This window comes from Haliotis rubra, unplaced genomic scaffold (genome assembly GCF_003918875.1).
Source record: "Haliotis rubra isolate DU_JTF1 unplaced genomic scaffold, ASM391887v1 Scf370, whole genome shotgun sequence".
Taxonomy (NCBI): domain Eukaryota; kingdom Metazoa; phylum Mollusca; class Gastropoda; order Lepetellida; family Haliotidae; genus Haliotis; species Haliotis rubra.
The window spans coordinates 667,096-690,336 of record NW_025767047.1 but is presented as its reverse complement, the minus strand read 5'-3'; the positions used below and the strand labels follow the sequence as shown (position 1 = coordinate 690,336).

General features: G+C 42.2%; 1 protein-coding gene across 1 annotated transcript in view; it reads right to left on the bottom strand.

Annotated features, from left to right (window-relative positions):
* The window catches only part of LOC124285920 (DNA mismatch repair protein Msh6-like), a 139,165-nt gene that overhangs the window by 110,567 nt on the left and 5,357 nt on the right, over positions 1-23,241 (bottom strand). The window contains exons 2-4 of the mRNA XM_046722197.1: positions 10,097-10,265; positions 1,715-1,929; positions 1,516-1,604 (exon numbers count right to left, since the gene is read on the bottom strand). Coding sequence (XP_046578153.1) covers positions 1,516-1,604; positions 1,715-1,929; positions 10,097-10,265 — 473 coding nt within the window. The remainder of the gene's footprint in view (positions 1-1,515; positions 1,605-1,714; positions 1,930-10,096; positions 10,266-23,241) is intronic.

Genomic DNA, 23,241 nt, shown 5'->3' with positions numbered 1-23,241 from the left:
TTGTGTATGTGCGGGTTACGCCTTGCACCACCGGCATCCTGCGTTGAAACGACATGGTTGCCGACAAAGATAATTTAATCTTACTTCAGTATGGGTATACTTGTACATGTAATTAATGAGTTGACATGGGTCACCCATGAGTGTCTGTAGCATAGACGATGGTGGCACGACCACGCAAAGGAAAAATAGTAGTATAAAAGCGGGGGGAGAGAGAGAGAGTGCATTCTTGCATTTGAGTATATAGAGACACTTTTTGTCTTCCTCGTTCTCCTCCCCCCAAGACTCGCGCGAAGCCTATGCCGAGATCCGAACATATTTACTAGTCTTATCTGTTGGTCACATAGAAGATTACCTTTTGTGTGATGTTGTTTTTAGTCATTGTCACTTCTCAGAATCTTCAAACTCTGAAGATATTTAAGGAATAAAGTAGATTTGAATGTATAGATGCAGATGGACATATCCTCTATCAGTATCAGTGGGTATTAGGGCTTGAACGAGTCCAAATTTTCTACCCAGGTACCCCACCCCCTATTACCCTACCCTACCCTACCCTGACACCCATCATGTTAATTCCTGACATCAAATTTGGAAGAAATGGCAATATATCCTTCAGCTCTGAGGCTAAAATTTCTGAATATCTTCATCATGTATTATATTCAAAACAGGTGACTGTAAATTATGTCTAAATCTTCAAAGACAATACAACTTTTTAATCATGAAAGAATAACATATTACATTGTTTAATCTATTAGTCACATGATCGCATCAGGACTGGGTATTGAAGACATTGGGTACAATAGTTTATGAGATATCGCGTTAACAAGAAACTGGATAAACGTATGGACAGACATACGAATGCTGCTAAATCCATAGTCCCCTATTCCGCATTGCGGTTGTGGACAACAAACCAAAATGTCTTATTTTTTCAAATGTGTTGATTTATCATGTTTATGTTATTAAGAGAATAAAAGTAAATATGAGCTCAAATCTTTGTCTTTTATTGTCAATGTGTGCATTAATTGAGAGAACATCATGATATAACAATGTATACAACAAAACTGGTTCAGTTCTAGTCGTAGGTAACTGTGTCAACTCTACAATCCGGCACGCTGTCTAAACCGCTTTATTTCTTCAGTCCGGATAAGAGCCTGTTTAGACAGCTTCCACTGGCTAATGGCTAAGAGTAAACAGTACCATAACAATCATTTACATCAGCACTTCATGATGGTTCGACTGGTGTGAGGTTTCCACCAAAACATGTTACATGGTTGGTCGGTGTTACAACACGCAGCAGTCCTATCTTGAGTATTCAAACTTCTTTTGAGTAATATATGTCATGAAAAGGACACTTAAATGGTTGGCTGTTGTTTCATAATTTCTTTACGGAAAATCAATTCCAGGGCAGGTGATTTGACCCCTTAAACCTAAGTTTATGTTGTGCCAAAGGGGCCTCAACTGGGCACAGGAGATTAGGCACCTCAGCTACATATTGTACAGTTATATTATGCCAGTTACCTTGCTGTCATCAGTCTTGATGCTGTCATTATGGTTTTCCTTGCTGTTGTCCGCTTCCCCGTCCTCCATCTCCGCATCAAAAATATCAGCTGAAATATATTATTTTACTCTTAGAATTCCAACATCCACCTAGCCACAATGTTCTTACTTGTCTTACATTGCTGTTGGCAGTCATCCCACGAAAAACTGTTCTACTTACGGTCAAACTCCATGGGTTCTGTTACCTCCTCTGCACTTTCCTCACTGTCAGAAGGTTGAAGCTCCACAATGAGAGTGGAGAGTCGCTCCTCCACACCCATCTTTATAGCTGCATCAGCCTTCAGTGCCCCCTCATAACACTCGGAATCGTGGCAGTGGAACTGACCTCCTCGCTGGAACTCCTTATCGTCTGAACCTTTGAAGTCCTTGACATATCTGAACAGAACATTGCAACATTCACATCTATAGGAATAGAAACTTTTCATTTGACAATGAATGTACAGTTAGAGAAACAATTGCCATAGTAACATTAATTTTGGGCAGATGATTTCCAACCATCGTAGACACGAACTTCACATGTTGATCGGTTGAGTACCTCTCACAGGTCCAGAACCACTGACATATATGCAGGAAAGCACCACTGCATGTGGCTGTAGTGATATGTACTGTATACTACCGTAGATAATCCAAATTTTGAGGAACAAAAAAAAAAAAGGCTATAGAAGGGGTTACACTTTCAACATACTTTTTTTCAGAGGGTCAGAAAACGACATTCTGTCGCTTCGCGTGAACGAACAAGAAAATACGACTTTGTCAGTACAGGCGTCAAATTTGCAATTAAATATCAGTTTATCACTTATCACTGGAAAAGATTATTTACCTATTCAGTTATAATTTGTTTCTGCTAGGCTTTGTCTTATATGCCGTGAATGTGTGTACTTGTCTCGTATACAGTGAGACCCCAGATACCCGGACCCCAAATATCCAGAAACCTCGTCTTCCGGTCAATTTTCATAAAAAAACAATCTCTTACGTTGTAAAAGTGACTGTCCATAACGGATATGCGGTTTCCGTTCCCGGACGGTAAATTTTACAAACCAACTGGTTAAATCAACTCAAAATTGACTCACTTATCCGCACGAAGCTTTGATCTTCCGCTGACCGTGTGAAGCGAAGCGCGAGTGTCCCACGTGTTTTGACAAGAGACAAGGTCTGCTAAGCAGGGTATTGGTGGTGATTAGTAGACCTGTCTGACACATAGTGAATTGTAGTTGGCAAATCAAAATGACCATGCTGTTTTGGAAGTGATTTTAAACCCGAAGTGTATGCTCGCTACCGTTCAAACACCTACTATATTATTGTGCATGTTTGAACTTGATCGCCGGGAACATGTGCACAGCTGATTGCTATTTCCGGCTCCAATACACATGGTAATCTTAATCCCTGCAAATAATACAATACCCAGCAAAAACATGTTAGTACTTAAGAGGTAAATAATCTTGTCTAGTGATGTTTAATTGCAAATTTGACGTCTTTACTGACAAAGTTGTCTTCTGTTGTTTGTTCACTCGAAGTGACATGTTGTTTTCTTACCCCTGGACAAAAGTTTGACGAAAGCGTAACTCATGAAGATAAGCCGACCCCCTTCTACACACTGCTTTTTTTATCCTCAAAATTCGGCTTATAGACGGTAATATACGGTAAGCCTGGATGACAGATATCCAGATATATCCGGACGATTTACATAAAAACGAATGTGTCCGGATATCCGGGGTCTCACTGTACATAGCTGGAAATAGCAATCAAATTGTGCACAAGTTTCCCCGCGATGAACTGGTGATTCGGTTAAAACATACCAATAATGTAACAAGATGAATTCTGATGAAGTGATCAGGAAAATGTAATTTTCTGACTAAAATTGATATTTTATACTTATCCTGACTCATGCTTAATTGCTTGTCTTCTTCTTCTTGCGAACTATAGTGGAACACTTGAATCCCCTTTTGAAGCTCCCTTAAAAAAAGTGGACGTAAAATCACTCGCCCCAGTTGCCTCCCTTGAATCCATCTTTTGGCGCGAAAAGACGAGCGCATGGACTCTAAAACCGTACTCTGTTGAGTGTTGGCTTTTACAAGTCACGTGACAAAAGGGGTGAGATTTATCTCAGCGCCTTTGAGGTACCGCAATTGTTGTGCTACAACAAGGGGCCCAAACTGGTGGATGCCGGAGACGTCCCCTGTAGCCATGTCTCTGAGGTAGTGGTTGGCAAACACCGTCTCCGATCTCCAAAAGCAGCCCTCCATTATTGTCGAGATGGAGCAGTTTCCATGCAGAGCTAGTGTGGATGCCAGTGCTCTGACTTCATGAGGATTGGAGGCTCGTGGAGGATCAAGTCCTGCTGCTTTATAGGCTTTCAATATAACGGCTCTCATCCATATTGATATAGTTGTACCTGAGACTTCTGTAGGTGTCTCCGTAGATAAAGGGATGAAAAGGTGCTTGAATTTTTGTCTCCTCAATTTAGATCTCTGTAGATATATTTTCAATGCTCTGACTGGACATAAGGATCGGTCTTGCGTATCCTGTTGTCCTATATATGGAATTGTCTGTCTGGTTGACCGGGCAGTTGATTCTTTGTAATAAAATCCTTTCTTAGTCCTAGATGCACTGTGTCACGATGCATTTCAAATCTTGTTCGTTCGAAGTCTAGAGCATGAATTTCTGACATCCTTGCCGCTGTAGCTAAGGCTATGAGTAACAGTAAGGCGCGACCAAAATAAGTTGTAAATTGTTCGTCATTTTGATTTTCTGTAATACCTTCGGTATTAGTGCCGGTGGAGGGAACGCGTACTCGTTTAGTCCTTCCCACGATATTCTCAAGGCGTCCGTTGCCCATGCTTGAGGATCTGGGACCGGAGAGACGAATGTTGGTAGTTGTTTGTTGGACTTGGTTGCGAACAAATCTACCAGTGGGGATCCTATTGTCCGAATGATGTCCTTAAATGCCTCTGGGTGTAGCATCAACTCTGTCGGTGGCGGATTCATATGACGGGATAGGGCGTCTGCTATCACATTTCTGGCTTCGGGAATGTGTGACGCTTTTATGTCGATGTTCAGGTTGTCTACTTTGCTGAATAGTTGAAAGCTGAGGTCCAACATGCTCCTTGACCTTGTTGACCCTTGTTTGTTGATGTAGAACGCCACTGTGGAGTTGTCCGTATGGATCATCAGTTGACCGATCCTTAGTATGCTGGACCAGTGTAGTAAGGCGTTTATGACTGCTTTCAACTCTAGCATGTTGATGTGTAGCTTTTGCTCCTGATTCGACCACTTTCTCGATGCCACTTTGTTGTTTAAGTGAACTCCCCATCCTTGGTGGGATGCATCTGCGTAGAGATGAGTGTTGGATCCCGGCTCTGCTAAGTAGGTTCCTGCGCAGACATTCTACTTCTGTGTCCACCATAATAGGTATGGTTTCAGCTCGTTCGGTAGGACGAATGGATCCAGACTGTCTAGATGATCGTTGACAAACACTTGTAGTGGGCGTAAAAGTAATCTGCCTCTGCGTGTCATATCTTGCGCTGACGTGAGGAGACTGAGTAGACTCTGCCACTCTCGTAGTGGTAACGGAGAGAGTAGTGTTTGTGATATCATCTGTTGTATCTTGATCCAACAGTCCTCCGGGACTAATAGACGATTCGTATTCCTAGGAATTGTAGATCCTGTGTAGGCTCTAATTCCGATTTGAGATGATTTACTAACCATCCTAGTTGAGTGAGTAGCTTGATCATAAACGTCAGTTCAGTTGCTGTCCGAGTAGATTGGGATCTTGATGAGCTTGAATCCCGTGGTCGAGGTAAAACGCACTGCGTAGACCTTGATGATGTAGGTAACTGACGATGGGCTTTATCACTCGAGTAAACAACCAGGGGGCCGACGATATTCCAAACGGTAGTACCCTCCACTGGTAGTGACGTCCGTTGAACAGGAATCGTAGGTATTTCCTTGAGTCCTGATGTATTGGGATGTGAAGATACGCATCCTGTAGATCTATGCTGGCTAGATAATCTGACGGACGGATAATCTGTCTGAGTTGTGGAAGATGTACCATTTGAATCTTGCGGGCTTTCTTAGATAATCCTGGTTGAACTTTTTCATGTTGTAAATCAGGCGGAACTTTTCCTTGGAAATTTTCTTTGGGACCAGAAAAATCGGGGAGTAGAAACCTGGTGTGACGATTTTTATTTCTTCGATTGCCTTCTTGTCGAGTGGAGTTGTAATGGCATCGAGTAATTTCTCCTTCTGATCGGTAGCATAGTTGTACATCTGAGGAGTGCTTGTTAAAGGTGGAACTTCTTGCAGTTCTATCTTGTAACCTCTGTGTTGTATCTGAGATACATAATCGTCTTGTAGAATTCCCCAATTCTTCCAGTAAAGTTGAAGGCGTCCACCCACTGGTGAGGGTTGTATGGGAACGGCTGGGGGTGGAAGACTCCAGTCGTTCCGACCCTGTCCATCTACGTCTAAAGTTCCTGGCACCTCTGAATCCTCTGCCTCTTCCGAGGTTACCTCTAGGAGTTCCGGTGGGGCGATGAAAAGAATCCTTATATCCCTTGGAAGTGCCGTATATCCTGTCTAAAGCTCTCTCTATCCCTGCAAATTTAGATTTGCCAGAGTAGCGCTGTGATGTCTGTCTGATAACGCTGGCCAGTGTATCGATGGACTTGATCATCATAACTTCTCTGGACTCCTTCGTAACTCCTTTAGCCACGTCCTCAATTTCTCCTGCGAAGATATTCGTTGCTGCCCATGGAGCTCTGAATAGTGGTTTGGTGAACTTCTCACTCCATTTACAAGATGATAGTAGACCTTGTCTTAGTAGCAGTGTTAATCCCATCGATGTAGACGCTAGGTGTTCTGACATGAACTGTTGGTCTTTCCTTTGGGTTAATAAGGCTGAGTAGATCATCCGATCTTCTTCAGATGTAGAGTTTGCAAACTTTGCATTTAGGGTTTCGTTGATGGCCCTTGACCTGGCTAATCCGATTTAATCTGGTATTTCTAGCGGTTGTGTCTAGTTGCGCTAGCTTCTTGTCCTCCACTTTATAAGTCCTGATGCGAGCGTCATTGATGAGTTTATAGTTTTCATCTACTTCTGGGGCCTTCATGAATGGTTCCATATGATGTAGTGAAAATCTCTTAGCATTAAACGGTGGAATGCTTTGACTCTGATACTGATAGCTGAGGTTGTCTGGGACGTCCAGTACCGGATCTATAGGTGGCAGCGTTAGCGTGTCAAAATAGTCGTTAGACATCATGTACGTGTAGGCTTCATTATTCTCTTTAGATGGTGATGCAAGCTCCAGACCATTAGCCATCCATGATTTGATCTCTGTATCGGAGAAGATGATTCCTCCATCATCCTCCGGTTTCGAGGTGTCTCGTCCCAAAGATCGTTGCTGTTGGTCCTGATCTCTAGGTGGAGATCTATGTGTAAGCCTCCGCGCAGGCATTCGTGAATGCCTAATTGGAGATGTACTAGGTGATCTGTATCTGCGTGGTGACGACCATGAAGATCTTGCCGAGGATCTGTGCGACGGTGACCTGTCTCTGTAAGTTGTATGCCTTCGTGAAGGCGTATAATCTCTTCTGCATGGTGAACGCGTAGACCTCTGGTGATTGTCTGAGTCCGAGGATGAAGATGATCTGCGATGCCTCCGCAAATGGTTGTTGTTTCCAAGAGTGTCTTCACCAGTGGTCCTTCTGCGAATGCCTTCACGAGATCTCATCTTCTTCCTCGTCTGTACTTCAGGGATGAGGATCGGCGACTCATCGTAAACGTCTGCTTCGTCCGATGGGTTGATATCTGCGGCGAAGGATCTTGACTTCTTCGCTGCCCCCACTGACGACTTGACTGTAGACTTGTCTGAAGACGTCTTAGTCTTCGCAGCAGACGGCGTCCTGGTCTTCTTAGACTGCGACGAGGATTGTTGAGTCGAAGACGATCTTTTCCTAAGGCCAGAACCCTCGATTTTCTGCTCAGCAGACGTCACCGGCAGCACACTGGAATGATGTACCTCGACAGACAACAACCCACGGTTATTAACGCATTCACCCTGTTGAGACATGACTAATAACTGCCGTCTCAATTTGTCCTTGGCACGTCTATGAACAGAATATAAATAATTACAAAATTCAATTTGAGATAAATGCTGACAAAGTTTACAGAGGAGGCTGGAAGAACATATAGAAGTGCAGTTAGGACATAGTAATTGTGGATCAGCAGCCGACAATCGAAACCTGCAAGAAATGCAAGTCTTCATGAAATGTAAACAAGTTGAGACATGTTGTCAACAACGTGAAAAAACGGACAAATTTAGAATAAGTTTCAAACCATATTGCTGGTAAATCCTTGATAAAGCCCTTATACAGCCTAATTTAGTATAACAGCCCAAAATTCAAAGGATATATGCCGTATAGGGGACCCAGGCGATCTCACAACCATCCACTAGGGCGAAGAAGGAGAGAGTGACAAGCATGGCCGATCAAGTGACCAACTTTCGTGCCAAAAGATGGATTCAAGGGAGGCAACTGGGGCGAGTGATTTTACGTCCACTTTTTTAAGGGAGCTTCAAAAGGGGATTCAAGTGTTCCACTATAGTTCGCAAGAAGAAGAAGACAAGCAATTAAGCATGAGTCAGGATAAGGAAAATATATAGTATCTGAAACTATTAGTTTACAGAGAGAAACATATTCTAGCACTGTGGCATTTAAATTGCATGTTTTGCTCTATAAATGTAAACTATTTATAATCGTAACAAAGGTTATGTGACAGTACTTTGCTGTATTGTTGGATAGTTTTTATGTATTGAACAAATTGACCTGTCACCGATGAGGTATATGTGCGATACTGCTATTTCCACCGTGAAAGAAGTTTGTTGACATGTGATAGTCCAGATACAACAAATATGACTTTTAACGAAACAAAATATGTATATGTATCCATTTTCTGTCGACTACACTTCATTTCAAGGCATGAGTAGAAGCAATATGATTGTGATTGCTGTGAATAATGCAGACTGAAGTGTTATATATCAGAGGATAATCGTGATTGCTGTGAATAATGCAGACTGAAGTGTTATATATCAGAGGATAATCGTGATTGCTGTGAATAATGCAGACTGAAGTGTTATATATCAGAGGATAATTGTGACTGCTGTGAATAATGCAGACCAAAGTGATATATATCAGAGGATAATCGTGATTGCTGTGAATAATGCAGACCAAAGTGTTATATATCAGGATAATTGTGACTGCTGTGAATAATGCAGACCAGTGTTATATATCAGAGGATAATTGTGACTGCTGTGAATAATGCAGACTGAAGTGTTATATATCAGAGGATAATTGTGACTGATGTGAATAATGCAGACCAAAGTGTTATATATCAGAGGATAATCGTGATTGCTGTGAATAATGCAGACCAAAGTGTTATATATCAGAGGATAATTGTGACTGCTGTGAATAATGCAGACTGAAGTGTTATATATCAGAGGATAATTGTGACTGATGTGAATAATGCAGACCAAAGTGTTATATATCAGAGGATAATCGTGATTGCTGTGAATAATGCAGACCAAAGTGTTATATATCAGAGGATAATTGTGACTGCTGTGAATAATGCAGACCAAAGTGTTATATATCAGAGGATAATCCAGATTGCTGTGAATAATGCAGACTTAAGTGTTATATATCAGAGGATAATTGTGATTGCTGTGAATAATGCAGACTGAAGTGTTATATATCAGAGGATAATCGTGATTGCTGTGAATAATGCAGACCAAAGTGATATATATCAGAGGATAATTGTGATTGCTGTGATTAATGCAGACCAAAGTGTTATATATCAGAGGATAATCGTGATTGCTGTGAATAATGCAGACCAAAGTGTTATATATTAGGGGTGGGTATTGCAAAGAATTTTCATATTGTGATATATTGCGATGCGAAAGCATATATTGCGATATGTATTGCAATATATTGCAAGAAGTATTTTTAAACAAAAAACTACTTATAATCGAGTTAATGCTTGATTTATAATGCATGAACACAACAAAATCACTATGCTTGATTAAGCTTTAATAAAAACTTTTAATCATGACAAAATAAAAATGTAAATAATATTTAGCACAAATAAAATGAAACAAGGAAATATCCGAAGATTTCCGAAGTTTTCCGAATGCAAGTCAAAATACCGGTTTTCGATCAGTGTAGCGCAATACGTATCGTTTTCATGTCTGAACTGGTAAATACCGGTAAACCGGTTATATTGCACAGCCCTGTTATATATCAGAGGATAAACGTGCGCAATTCAATATGGATTTGTTGACACTATTTCCCATGACTGATCATGACGAAAAGATGAGCAAAGGTTGGGGGTTGTGTTTTCTACGGAACATTCCATTTTGATACTGATTTTAAGGGTCAAGTTAGGATCGGCTTATCTACGGTCATATATGATAAATGATAGACTTGATAATGATGGCTTTGCATTATAAGTAATTCGCCACAAAAATTTGAATGGCATAGAGTGTGATCTTACTTTGCCCGGACCCAGGCCCGAGATGGAGGGTCATCAAAGAACTGGACATGCAGTTGGACTTGTTTTCCTCCTTTGGTATGTTTCTTCTGAGTTGGATGATTACACACCAGACTTGGCCACCAAGGATACCCCTCCAATTTGGCCCATACTACAGCACCAGGCTCGAACTCTACACAAAACGAAATTACATTACCATAGGTAAGAATCTATAGTACAAATCTGAATCACAAGTGGCTGAGACACTTTGATGAATAAATCATGATACAATATTAAGTTTTTCACAATTTAAAAAAACCAAGCATTGTCACTAAGGTGACATAATCCCCCGCCGCAAATGATCAAATTAAACTTATAAAGTAGTGAAAGTTTAAGATGAAGTTAAATGTCAACAAAAACATGACTAATCAAGCTCTCTTGATATCTGGCTCTTTAGTTGTTCAAACACACACATATTTTCAAGACTGACTTTGACCTTGACATGAATGTCATAGTGTATGAAATATGCAAAACTAGTACTAAAGAAATTGCTTATTGAAAAACATTCAGGAGAAGTCTTAAAAGTCTATGAAGAAAATCCAGTAAACTGTTCTTAAAATATCATGCAGACAATTCAGATTAACATTCTGAAATCTTCAAAGTGTCGTCGTGACCCTAAAAATAATGTGAAGGTCACCAAAATTGACTGGGCCCTGGGCCTACCCTAGATGAAGCTTGGTGTCAAATATGAAGAAAATCCACTGAATATTCTTTGCGATATCTTGCTGACTATCTTAACATGCAATTTAACATGCTGAAATCTTCAAAATGTCTCTGTGACCTTGAACCTTAAGTGAAGGTCACTAAAATCGACTGGGCCCTGCGCCTTCCCTGGATGAAGCTTGGTATCAAATATGAAGAAACTCCAGTGAATGGTTCTTGAAGTATCTCGCTGACAAGCATAACATGTAGGTTAATATGCTGAAATCTTCAAAGTGTCTCTGTGACCTTGAAAATTAAGTGAAGGTCACCAAAATTGACTGGGCCCTGTGCCTTCCCTAGATAAAGCTTGGTGTTAAATATGAAGAAAATCCAGTGAACGGTTCTTGAGATAGCTTAACATGCAGGTTTACATGCTGAAATCTTCAAAGTGTCGCCATGACCTTGAAACTTAAGTGAAGGTCACCAAAATTGACTGGGCCCTGTGCCTTCCCTAGATAAAGCTTGGTGTTAAATATGAAGAAAATCCAGTGAACGGTTCTTGAGATAGCTTAACATGCAGGTTTACATGCTGAAATCTTCAAAGTGTCGCCATGACCTTGAAACTTAAGTGAAGGTCACCAAAATTGACTGGGCCCTGCGCCTTCCCTGGATAAAGCTTGGGGTTGAATATGAAAATCCAGTGAACGGTTCTTGAGATAGCTTAACATGCAGGTAAAACGTGAAAGTCCCCTTGTGACCTTTAAATGAAGGTCACGGTCACCAAACCTGAGTTGGACCTTTCTTATACTGTGATGAAACTAGGTAGAAAAGGTGAAAAGAATCTAGTGAACGGTTCTTAAAGGTCACATGCAACCAAAAAATCAAACATAATTAAAACACAATTATCACTTCTTCATGACATATAATATGCATTGCTGATTATGAAAAAACAAATAAACAAAATTATAAGCGTATAATCGCAAATCAAAAGTGCTATATTTTGTACTTCGGTTTACCTCCCTCGAAACGAAGCACCCGAGATACCGAACCCAGTCAGAGCGGGTGGGTGTGCACTCAAGTGTAACGGCTGGTTCATTAGCAGATGCCGCCTTCACGGCTCATTGTGTGTGTATATATAGAGATGTTGGGTTTTGTAAATACATGCTCATTTTTTGTGTATAACATTTTGCAATCAACAGACATCATAACATGTCATGTGTTCAAGTATCACACCTGCCTGTCTGTGTAATTACATAATGTGACAGAGACCGAACTCGGGCCATAAATCAATGCGTTTTGTTTATGGTGTACAGCCTGATTGGTGTTAAGTTCAAATTGCATGTGGTCAGTGTTCGCAGTTGTGTATTGAATATTGTCATTAGCAGACAGGCAGGCAGACACACAGGTGTCAATAAAACAAGACATTGAGTTTTGTCTGTGACAACGGCATATCTATATCACAGTTAGAAATTCTGTCAACGCTAAATAATGACATTGCTTTTAAGTATCGAACTGAGAAAGTGACTCGGTAAGAAGAACGTGTGGTGAAATAGACAAATGAAATTATATAAACAGTTTATTTACTGTCATAACATATAAAAGCTCGCCTGTGAGATATCAACAAAACATTATGAAAATATCTCACACCAAAGCCTTCACCGAGTATTCACCAGACAGCCCGCTTCCAAGTTGCGCGAACCTATTTCACTGCGCACGTGCTATGAGCGCAGCCCAGCTGTTGAAACCCGTATTCCCCAGAAAAGTCTGGGGAAAATTAGTGAAACGTTTGAACTCCGATTTCGGGCGTTTTTTTTCATCGCGTTATTTTTCAACTTTATAAGTTGAACTTGCATTTTTGACGCTTTGTTTCGGTAAGTCCATACCGAAAGGTATCAGAATCTGCAAAGTTGTGTTTTACGTTGCATGTGACCTTTAAGATATTCCAATTCGTACGTATGTACGCACGTACGGACAGACGGACGGAGCCTAATACTATATCCCCCGCTTCGCGCTAAGCGCAGCGGCTGGGGATAACAAACACATATCACTTTGGCAACAAAGTATATAATTACTAGGTTCAAATGCCAGTGACTTTTAAATTGGGAAGTTAAATTTTAATAATGCTGGCCCAAATGCACATAAGGAGTTTATTTGTCATGCTAAGGTGGAGTAAACACTGTTGAATTGGTTGTGCCTGTCACTGACATTCAATCAATGATGAATCATTAAAGGTCACATGCAACCAAAAAATCAAACATAATCAAAACACAATTATCACTTATTCATGACATATAATAGACATTGCTAATTATGAAAAAACATATAAACAAAACTATAAGGGTACAATCGCAAATCAAAAGTGCAATATTTTGTACATGGGTTTACTTCCCTCAAAATGAAACACCCGGGATACCGAAAATCAGAGTGGGGTATATGCACTCAAGTGTAACGAGGTCTTTCATTGGCTGGTTCATTTGCCGAAGCCCTCACAGCTCATTGTGTGTGTGTGTGTGTGTGTATATAGAGATGTTGGGTTTTGCAAATACATGCTCATTTTCTGTGTATAACATTATGCAATCAACAGACATAATAACATGTCCTGTGTACAAGTATCACACCTTTCTGTCTGTGTAATTACATAATGTGACAGAGACTGAACTCGGGCCATAAATCAATGCGTTTTGTTTATGGTGTATAGCCTGATAGGTGTTATGAATTTTTTATGATAAAAATGTAATTTTCTGATTAAAATTGATATTTTATACTTATCCTGACTCATGCTTAATTGCTTGTCTTCTTCTTCTTGCGAACTATAGTGGAACACTTGAATCCCCTTTTGAAGCTCCCTTCAAAAAAGTGGACGTAAAATCATTCACCCCAGTTGTCTCCCTTTCCCCCCATCTTTTGGCGCGAAAGTTTGTCACATGATCGGCCATGCTTGTCACTCTCTCTGTAAGTTCGAGCCCAACACTTGGATTTGCAGGGAAATCCAGAGTGCCATGAGGGGAGGTTGGGAGGGCTAACCTCATGAGTCAGGATAAGTATAAAATATCAATTTTAATCAGAAAATTACATATTTTTCCATATCCTGACTCTTGCTTAATTGCTTGTAGAATCCGACGGAAACGGTGGTGGGTCAAGCCACTCTGGATTCTCTGCTGATTTACGTCCTGCATACCCCCCCAGGGAACTTCTAATGGCATTTGTCCTTTCTTCCAGCTTCCTCTGATGAGGAAGCTGATGAGTGGGGGGACCACAACTTGTCAGATTTATCCTGGAAATCTTCTCCTGACATTCTGTATGGATTTATGCAACTCCATCTCTTGATGCTTGCATCAAGTGGAGAAGTGACCCTACTTCGTGTACAAGTCAGTCCTTACAAGTACAGGGTCCATTACTCATGCTAGTCTGTCCTCGACGTGCGCATGGTCTTTAAAACCGTACTCTGTTGAGTGTTGGCTTTTACAAGTCACGTGACAAAGGGGTGAGATTATCTCAGCGTCTTTGAGGTACCGTCAATTGTTGTGCTACAAGGGGCCCAAACTGGTGGATGCCCGGAGACGTCCCCTGTAGCCATGTCTCTGAGGTAGTGGTTTGCAAATACCGTCTCCGATCTCCAAAAGCAGCCCTCCATATTTGTTGAGATGGAGCAGTTTCCATGCAGAGCTAGTGTGGATGCCAGTGCTCTGACTTCATGAGGATTGGAGGCTCGTGGAGGATCAAGTCCTGCTGCTTTATAGGCTTTCAATATAACGGCTCTCATCCATATTGATATAGTTGTACGTGAGACTTCTGTAGGTGTCTCCGTAGATAAAGGGATGAAAAGGCGCTTGAATTTTCGTCTCCTCAATTTAGATCTCTGTAGATATATTTTCAATGCTCTGACTGGACATAAGGATCGATCTTGCGTATCCTGTGGTCCTAATATCGACGAAAGTGCTGGGATATGGAATTGTCTGTCTGGTTGACCGGGCAGTTGATTCTTTGCTATAAAATCCCATCTTAGTCCCAGATGCACTGTGTCACGATGCGTTTCAAATTTTGTTCTTTCAAAGTCTAGAGCATGAATTTCTGACATCCTTGCCGCTGTAGCTAGGGCTACGAGGAACAGTGTTTTATGAGTTAATTTCTCATATGATGTCCTTTCTAGTGGTTCGTAATCTTCACTGGTAAGATGCTGTAAAACCACATTAAGATCCCAAGCGAGCGCCTTGAATTTTCTTTGTTGGTCTTCAAACTTGAATGAGCGTAGTAGTGCCAGTATCTCTGGTACTTTGATCAGTTCTATACAAGATTCCATCGTGATAACTGTGCTCAAGGCCGCTAGGTATGTAGAGAGTGTAGATCCCTTTAATCATTTTGTCTGTCTAAGATGACAAAGATATTCCGCCACTTGAGGATGTGTTGCTTCCATCGCAGTGAAGCCTTTATTCCGTGCATATGTCTCAAAACTTTGCCACTTGTCTTCATATAAGTTACCGGTTGATCTACGTAAGGCTAAAGTTACTGCTTTGGCCGCTCTGGTGGAATATCCTCTTTTCTTCAAGCAAGTCATGATACGCTCCATGTGTGTAGCTGAACATTGTTGGATTTCAGTGTGCTTGCTTGGCGTGTGGATGAATCAGTAGATTTAGCTACTTGGAAGTTGTAGGATTGGCTTTCCTAGATCTTGTATAAGGTTGGGAAACCGCACTCTCGCTAGCCAATAGGGCATGACCAAAATCAGTTGTAACTTGTTTGTCACCTTGATTCCCTGTAATACCTTCGGTATTAACGCTGGAGGAGGGAGCGCGTACGCGTTAAGTCCTTCCCAAGAGATGCTTAGAGCGTCTGTTGCCCATGCTTGTGGATCTGGAAATGGAGAGACGAATGTTGGTAGTTGTTTGTTGAACTTGGTTGCAAACAAGTCTACCAGCGGGGATCCTAATGTCTGAATGATGTCTCTGAACGCCTCTGGATATAACATCCACTCCGTCGGTAATGGATTCATTGGACGGGATCGGGCGTCTGCTATCACATTTCTGGCTCCGGGAATGTGCGATGTTTTTATGTCGATGATCAGGTTGTCTACTATGCTGAATAGATGAAAGCTGAGGTCTTACTATTCTTTGATCTTGTTGACCCTTGTTTGTTGATGTAGAACGCCACTGTGTCCGTATGGATCATCAGTTGTGTGTTCCTTAGTATGCTGGACCAGTGTAGTAAGGCGTTTACTACTGCTTCCATCTTGAGCATGTTGATGTGCAGACTCTGCTCCTGATTCGACCATTTCCCTGCTGCCACTTCGTTGTCGAGGTGAACTTCCCAGCCTTGAAGTGATGCATCTACGTAGAGATGAGTGTTGCACTCCAGCTCTGATAAGTAGGATCCTCCACAAATTTTTGACTTCCTAGTCCACCATAGAAGATATGGTTTCAATCCGTCCGGTAGTCCTAAGGAGACCAGACGGTTGAAATGGGCGTTCAATTGTAGACCTCCTCTGCGAGTAATGTCTTGTGCTGATGTGAGAAAACTGAGTAGGCTCTGCCAACTTCGTAGTGGTAACGGAGAGAGTAGTGCTTGAGATACCATGGCTTGAATCTAGACCCAACTATTCTTTGAGACGACAATGCGATTCTGCCGTGAGATGAACATCTTCCCAAAAATCTGCTCATATCCTACGTTGTAGGTACCCTTGCCATGTCCGTAATGGCAGCGAAGCAACATGTCCGGTTTTGGCAACATGACTTGAAGTTTATTTCTTCAATCTTCCGATAATATGTTAAAAGGACTTGTCATCAGAGTCGCCACAAGTGCAGTGATGATGTATAATTCGTCGTCTCTAGATGTACTGGAATTGCCATCGCTGTGAAGTCTAATTATAGTAGACTGGCTGCCTCGAGCAGAAATCGTCAAACGTATGTTGCTGCAATTCGTCAGATTACCAATCTTCAAACTGCTGACAGGGAAGGTCCTTATGACCCGTGAAGAAGGTCAAATCATTGTAAAATCTTGTGCAGTCGTTGATTTCTCTCATCAACACTTGGCCTTGTCCGTAACCTCCCCCGGAATACACGAGTGAACACGTGTATAGCAGGCTGAGTGGAAAACGCGCGAAAGATTTCGCCGCGTAATACCGATGTAGGTAGACTGTTTCCCTGGCTGTTGTGACTTTTCTCTTCTTCACTGAAGATAATGCAGTCGTCATTTTATACTGATGATCAGCTGAAGTTCCATACTAGCTTAACGTTGATACTTGTAGACTGTAGTCATCAGTCTCAATGAAGCGCCTTACAATAACCGATTGTGTTGAATACACAAAAGTTATTGTAGAGTTGCCATATTTCTTGTCTCTAGCCCTCTGAATTCCTGCAAATTTAGATTTGCCAGTGTAGTGCTGTGATGTCTGTCTGATAACGCTGGCCAGTGTATCGATGGACTTGATCATCATAACTTCTCTGGATTCCTTCGTAACTTCTTTAGCCACTTCCTCAATTTCCTCTGCGAAGATATTCGTTGCTGCCCATAGAGCTCTGAATAGCGGTTTGGTGAACTTCTCACTCCATTTACAAGATGATAGTAGACCTTGTCTTCGTAGCAGTGTTAATCCCGCCGATGTAGACGCTAGATGTTCTGACATGAACTGTTGGTCTTTCCTTTGGGTCAGTAAAGCTGAGTAGATCATCCGATCTTCTTCAGATGTTGAGTTTGCAAACTTTGCAATTAGGGTTTCGTTGGTGGCTCTTGATCTGGCTAAACCAAAGAATGTACGTCTAGTGGTTGTGTCTAGTTGCGCTAGCTTCTTGTCCTCCACTTTAAAAGTCCTGATGCGAGCGTCAATGATGAGTTTATAGTTTTCATCTACTTCTGGGGCCTTCATGAACGGTTCCATGTGATGTAGTAAAAATCTCTTGGCATTAAAAGGTGGAATGCTTTGACTTTGATACTTCGTTGCCTTCTTAAAGGCTGAGCTGAGGTTGTCTGGGACGTCCAATACCAGTTCTATGGGTGGCAGCGTTAGCGTGTCAAAATCGTCGTTAGACATCATGTACATGTAGGTCTTTAGGACGACTTGACTGTAGAATTGTCTGAAGACGGCTTAGTCTTCACGGCAGACGACGTCCTGGTCTTCTTGGACTGCGACGAGGATTGTTGAGTCGATGACGATCTTTAGCTAAGGCTGGAAACCTCATTCCTCTGAATAGAATATAAATAATTACAAAATTCAATTTGAGATAAATGCTCTGTTTGTGACCACTGCCCTGCTGCAATTTAGTTGTTGAGATGTGCCCCCAAGCCTTGGAGGGACGCATCCACGTAGAGATGAAGATCGTACTCTGGCTCTCTCAAATAGGTTCCGCCGCAAACATTCGATCTTACTGTCCACCAAAGCAGGTACTGCTTTAGACGTTGCGGGATGGCAAACTTCTTGACATCGTCTAGATGAGGTATCAGGAACCTCTGTAGCGGTCGAAGTTGCAATCTTCTGCATGTGAGAGCCTGCGCCGACGTCAGTAGACCCAAGAGTCGCTGCCACGTTCTTAAGTCTAGTGAAGAGTTGAGGGCGTCTGTATGCACGACTGGATGCTCTGCCATCGGTCGTCTGGTACCAGGATGCGGTTCTCTAACGTCAGGAATCTGATGCCCAGGAACTGTAGATCTTGGGTCGGCTCCAGCTCCGACTTCTGATGATTCACCAGCCAGCCCAACTGTGTCAGCAGGATGATCATAAACTGCAGCTGTAGTCTTGCGTTGACCTGCATCTTGATGTGCCTGGATGCCGTCGTCTAGGTAGAAGGCACTGCGTAGCCCCTTCTGATGGAGATAAGCGACAATCGGTTTGGTTATTCGCGTAAATAACCACGGGGCCGACGAAATTCCTAAGGGCAGGACCTTCCACTGGTATAGGCATCTTGCAGATCTATGCTGGCCATGAAGTCATTGGGTCGAATAAGATGTCTCAGCTGAGGTAGATGTAGCATCTTGAACTTCTCTGGTTTCAACAGGTAATCTCTGCTGAAGCTCTTCATGTTGAAGATAAGTCGGAACTTCTCTTTGGAGTTCTTTTTGGGTACTAAGAAAATTGGAGAGTAATACCCGGGCGTGAGTCTGCGTTGATCGACGACCTCTACCGAACCTTTCGTCAATAACATCTCGATAGCTTCGGTCAGCTTGTCTCGCTGCAGCTGCAGATACTTGAAGACCAACGGGTTGTTGCTCAACGGCGGCGTCGACTGCAACTGGATACTGTAGCCCTCTCGTAATACTTCTATGACGTAGTCGTCCTGTAGTACTCTCCAATTCTCCCAGTATAGACCCAACCGTCCACGCACGGTTGACGGCTGTACAGGAACGGCTGGGGGTGGAAGACACCAGTCGTTCCAAACCTGATCTTCAATAACAGGACCGCCCACGGCCGGAGTAACTTTGGGTATTACTTGGGCGATGGAAAGATCCCGAGTTGCCGCCACATGTAGACGGGAACTTCTTCTCTTTGGACCTCTGTATACCCGAGAAGCGGGATCGCAGTTGACTGCGCTGAGTAGATTGATGCACCATGGTGTTCATCGTCTGGACCGACTTGATCAACATCAAGTCCTTGGAATCTTGAGTTACTTCACGCAACAATTGCCAGATGCCGCCGTCAAACAGTGTAGGCGCTGCCCAAGGTTTTCGTAGTAAAGGCTTGGTGTAGACATCTGGCCATGTAGAGGAACTCAGCAGCCCCTGACGACGTTACAGTGTGATGCCTGCCGACGTAGAGGCCAAGTGATCAGAGATAAACTCCTGATCCTTGCGCTGTAACACTAATGTAGACCGGATCATTCTTTCTTCTTCTGTCTTAGGATGCTTGAAAGCACACATCAATGCTTCGTTGATGGCTCTGGACCTTGCTAACCCGTAGATAGCCCTACGGGTTGTCGTATCAAGCTGCACCAACTTCTTGTCTTCCACCTTGTAACTGCGAGACTTCGAGTCTGATACAATGTAGAAATCTTCATCGATGTCAGGCGACTTGTTGAAGTGGTCCATGTTATGATGCCGGAACCATTTAGTGCTGAACTGTGGAGTATGCTGCCCTCATGTCTTTGAAGCCTTTACAAGGGCTGTTTTCAGGTTGTCTGCAACCTGCGCAATGGGCTTCATTGGCGGTAAGGTAATCGACTCGAAGTCATCTTCCTTCATGCAGTACGTCTCGGCCGGATTGGAGTCTCTGGATGGAGACGATATCGGGAGACCATCAGCCACCCACACCAGTACCTCTGCATCAGTGAAGATGAAGTCATCATCTACTGCAGGTTGTCCCCACTCAGCTGCTAGGCTCTGACTAGAGATGTCTACGTTGACTGCTGACGATGTAGTAAAGGACCGGTCTGCGATGTCTGCCATCATCTTGCCCTCTGCAGCGTTGTTCTCAGGAACTGTCTGCTTCTTCTCCCACTCTAGCCTCATCTCCATGGCCTGCATCACCCTACGGGTGATGGTGTCAGCAAAATCTTCAACGTTGAGAACCTCTGCGTTCGTAATCGGATGCTGCTGCGGGATGACTGCAACTGACTCGTCTGTCGACATCACTGATGACGTGGCATTTTCAAACGCCAAAGGGTTCTCAGCTGACATCTGCTTCTGCTGCGGTAGAATGCCAACAGGAAGATGTAACATCTTCACGATCTCACAGCATCACTGCCAGGGTAGACTCCGACGGTGACATCGGCGACGTCATGCTTCTAATCTGCGCTGACAAGTTCTCAGCACTGGATACTCTCTGTGACACTGCAAGGAAAACATCAGGCTGCAACACTGGGAGGTCCTAAAGGACTGGAACCATCTACTTCAGCACCAGGCGCCCCAACATCTGTTGAAGGTCGTTGCATAGGGTTATGCAACGACGACCTCGAAGATCTTGTAGAGTGGGAAGATCTAGATGAGTGCCTGGATGACGTGGACTGCTTTCCTGAAGAGCTGTCCGGTGTTTCTTATGTTGCGCCGTCTCTGCCTGTGGGGACTTCCTTTCACTTACAGTACGTGGGGTAGACTTCTCCCCTACAGGTGACGTCGCAGACTTTGACTGGGATGACATCGTAGATCAGCACAGCTCTCAAGACGTAGTCGCAGCAACTCACAGCCCTCAAGACTGTATCACCTTCTCACGCAGGCTGGTTGAATCTGACAACAGGTTGTATAACTTTAGGCTCAAATTTTTCAATCACATGTGAAAAAATTTATGTCAGATATTTCACAATTCAACAGATATATGAAGTCATAAATTCAATATACAGTCAACTCTCGTTAATCCGACACTTGTGGTTGCAGAGAAATATGTCGGATTAACGAAAATGTCGGATTAATGAAAATGTTGGATTAATGTATTTGTGTGAAAATATCAATGTTTACTAAATGTCATGATCGTCATACTGTTGCATGCATATCAGAAATGGTAGATCTAGTTATCTTCATCGTATGTAAACATATTCACAGAAATAAAAAATATTAACAAAACATACTTGTTTTCATTTATTAACATTCATAGATGGCATAACATACATATACAATCACATAAGCGAACAGTTTCATATCTATTTCATACAACTAATTCCATAATAACATGTGGACGTCTAATGTACACTCAGGCGTGTATCATAACATATATAATTTATAACTTGAAAAAATCTTTGATGGTCATTAACATCAAACACATCTAAGTGGTGTGTCAGAAATGTTTGCAAAGTGTTCAACGATGTTTTGGCCTCAGATAGCTTGAAGCATTGGAATCAGTCATAGAGACGCTCAACCACTAAGCAGACTGCTTCAGGATGTCAGATACGGTTGATCGTCCAATCTTCACATCAAACTTCTGCTCAGCAAAAGTGATGACTTCTTGTTGTGTTGTCTGGGGTTTGTCTTTCTTCAAAAGGAGATTTCTTTCTTGATCAATGGCGTAACTTCTACAAAGGGTCGCTTAGCAGGTGGTGTACTCGTGACCAATATCTTGTGTTGAAAACTCATGTCGGTTGTATCATAAACATTTTATACAGCTCGCTCCACTGTTATTTCTTGATTAAATCATCTCAATTAATTATCCTGTGTTCCTAATTAACAAGTTTGATGTTCACTGACGCCGCTGTCAAGCAGCCAGTAAGGCACACGCTAATTATCACTCACGTGTGATTGTTTGTATACGGTCGGATCATCCGACCGGCTGTGTTGATTGTCGGATTAATGAATGTTTTTACACTGTATTTACAATAATCAGCTGCTAGATTGGTGTGTCGGAGTCGGAATGCGAGAATGTCGGATTAACGAGAGTAATTATCACTGTTTTAAATGGTTCCCTAATTTTTTTGTCGGATTAACGTGATTGTCGGATTAATGAGTGTCGGATTAACGAGAGCTGACTGTATACACATGATTATACACAATAATCAAACATCAAGACATATTCAACCCGTAAACCAGCCAAGAAGAACACCCAGGGTGTAAATCAAGCGTTGAGACGTGATGGACTGTTGTTTACATTGAAAACATGTGAACAAACAGTCACCTGGAACGAAGTGAAATTGTGAATTAATTTGACATACAATGTACAAATTTTGTTATAAATATGATAAACAACATATTTAGAAACACAATCACAGCAGAATTTGGGCTATATATCCAAAATATTTGAAGTTATAAGCTGCGAAATTACCCTGAAGTGACCGCCTAACCGTCCGCTTGGGCGATAGAGGAGAGAGTGAGGAGCAAGGCATGCCAGGTCACGTGCCAGTTTTGGCGGGAAAAGGGATGTAATTCAGGGTGAGTGATTGTATGTTCGCTTCAAGGGAATTGAAGGGATTCAAGTTTCCACTTGACCATTCGGAAGAGAGGATGAGAAAACAAGCATGAGTCAGGATAAGGAAAAATAAGTTCAAATTGCATGTGGTCAGTGATCGAAGTTGTGTATTGAATATTGTCATTAGCAGACAGGCAGGCAGACACATAGGTGTCAATAGAACAGACACTGAGTTTTGTCTGTGACAACGACATATCTATATCACAGTTAGAAATTCTGCCAACGCTAAATAATTACATTGCTTTTGAGTATCGAACTGAGAATGACTCGGTAAGGAGAACGATTGGTGAAATAGACAAATGAAATTATATAAACAGTTAAATCGGTAATCTACTGTCATAACATATAAAAAAGCCCGCGCCTGTGTGTGTGTGTGTGTGTGTGTGTCCCCAAGTCCATGCGGAAAGGTATCAGAATCTGTAAAGTTGTGTTTTACGTTGCATGTGACCTTTACGCATCTACTTCAACTTGGGTAGTGACACCAGTAAGACAATGGGTCACGAGTTTGTGGTTTGGAAACACTTGACACAGTGTGATCAACTTTTTTAGTTTTAATGAAATATATAATAAAGGATGAAGGAAGAAACGTAACACTGTATGGATCTGTATCAGTGGTATCAGTAGAACCGCTGTATTTTGCCTTTGGTTCAGTATA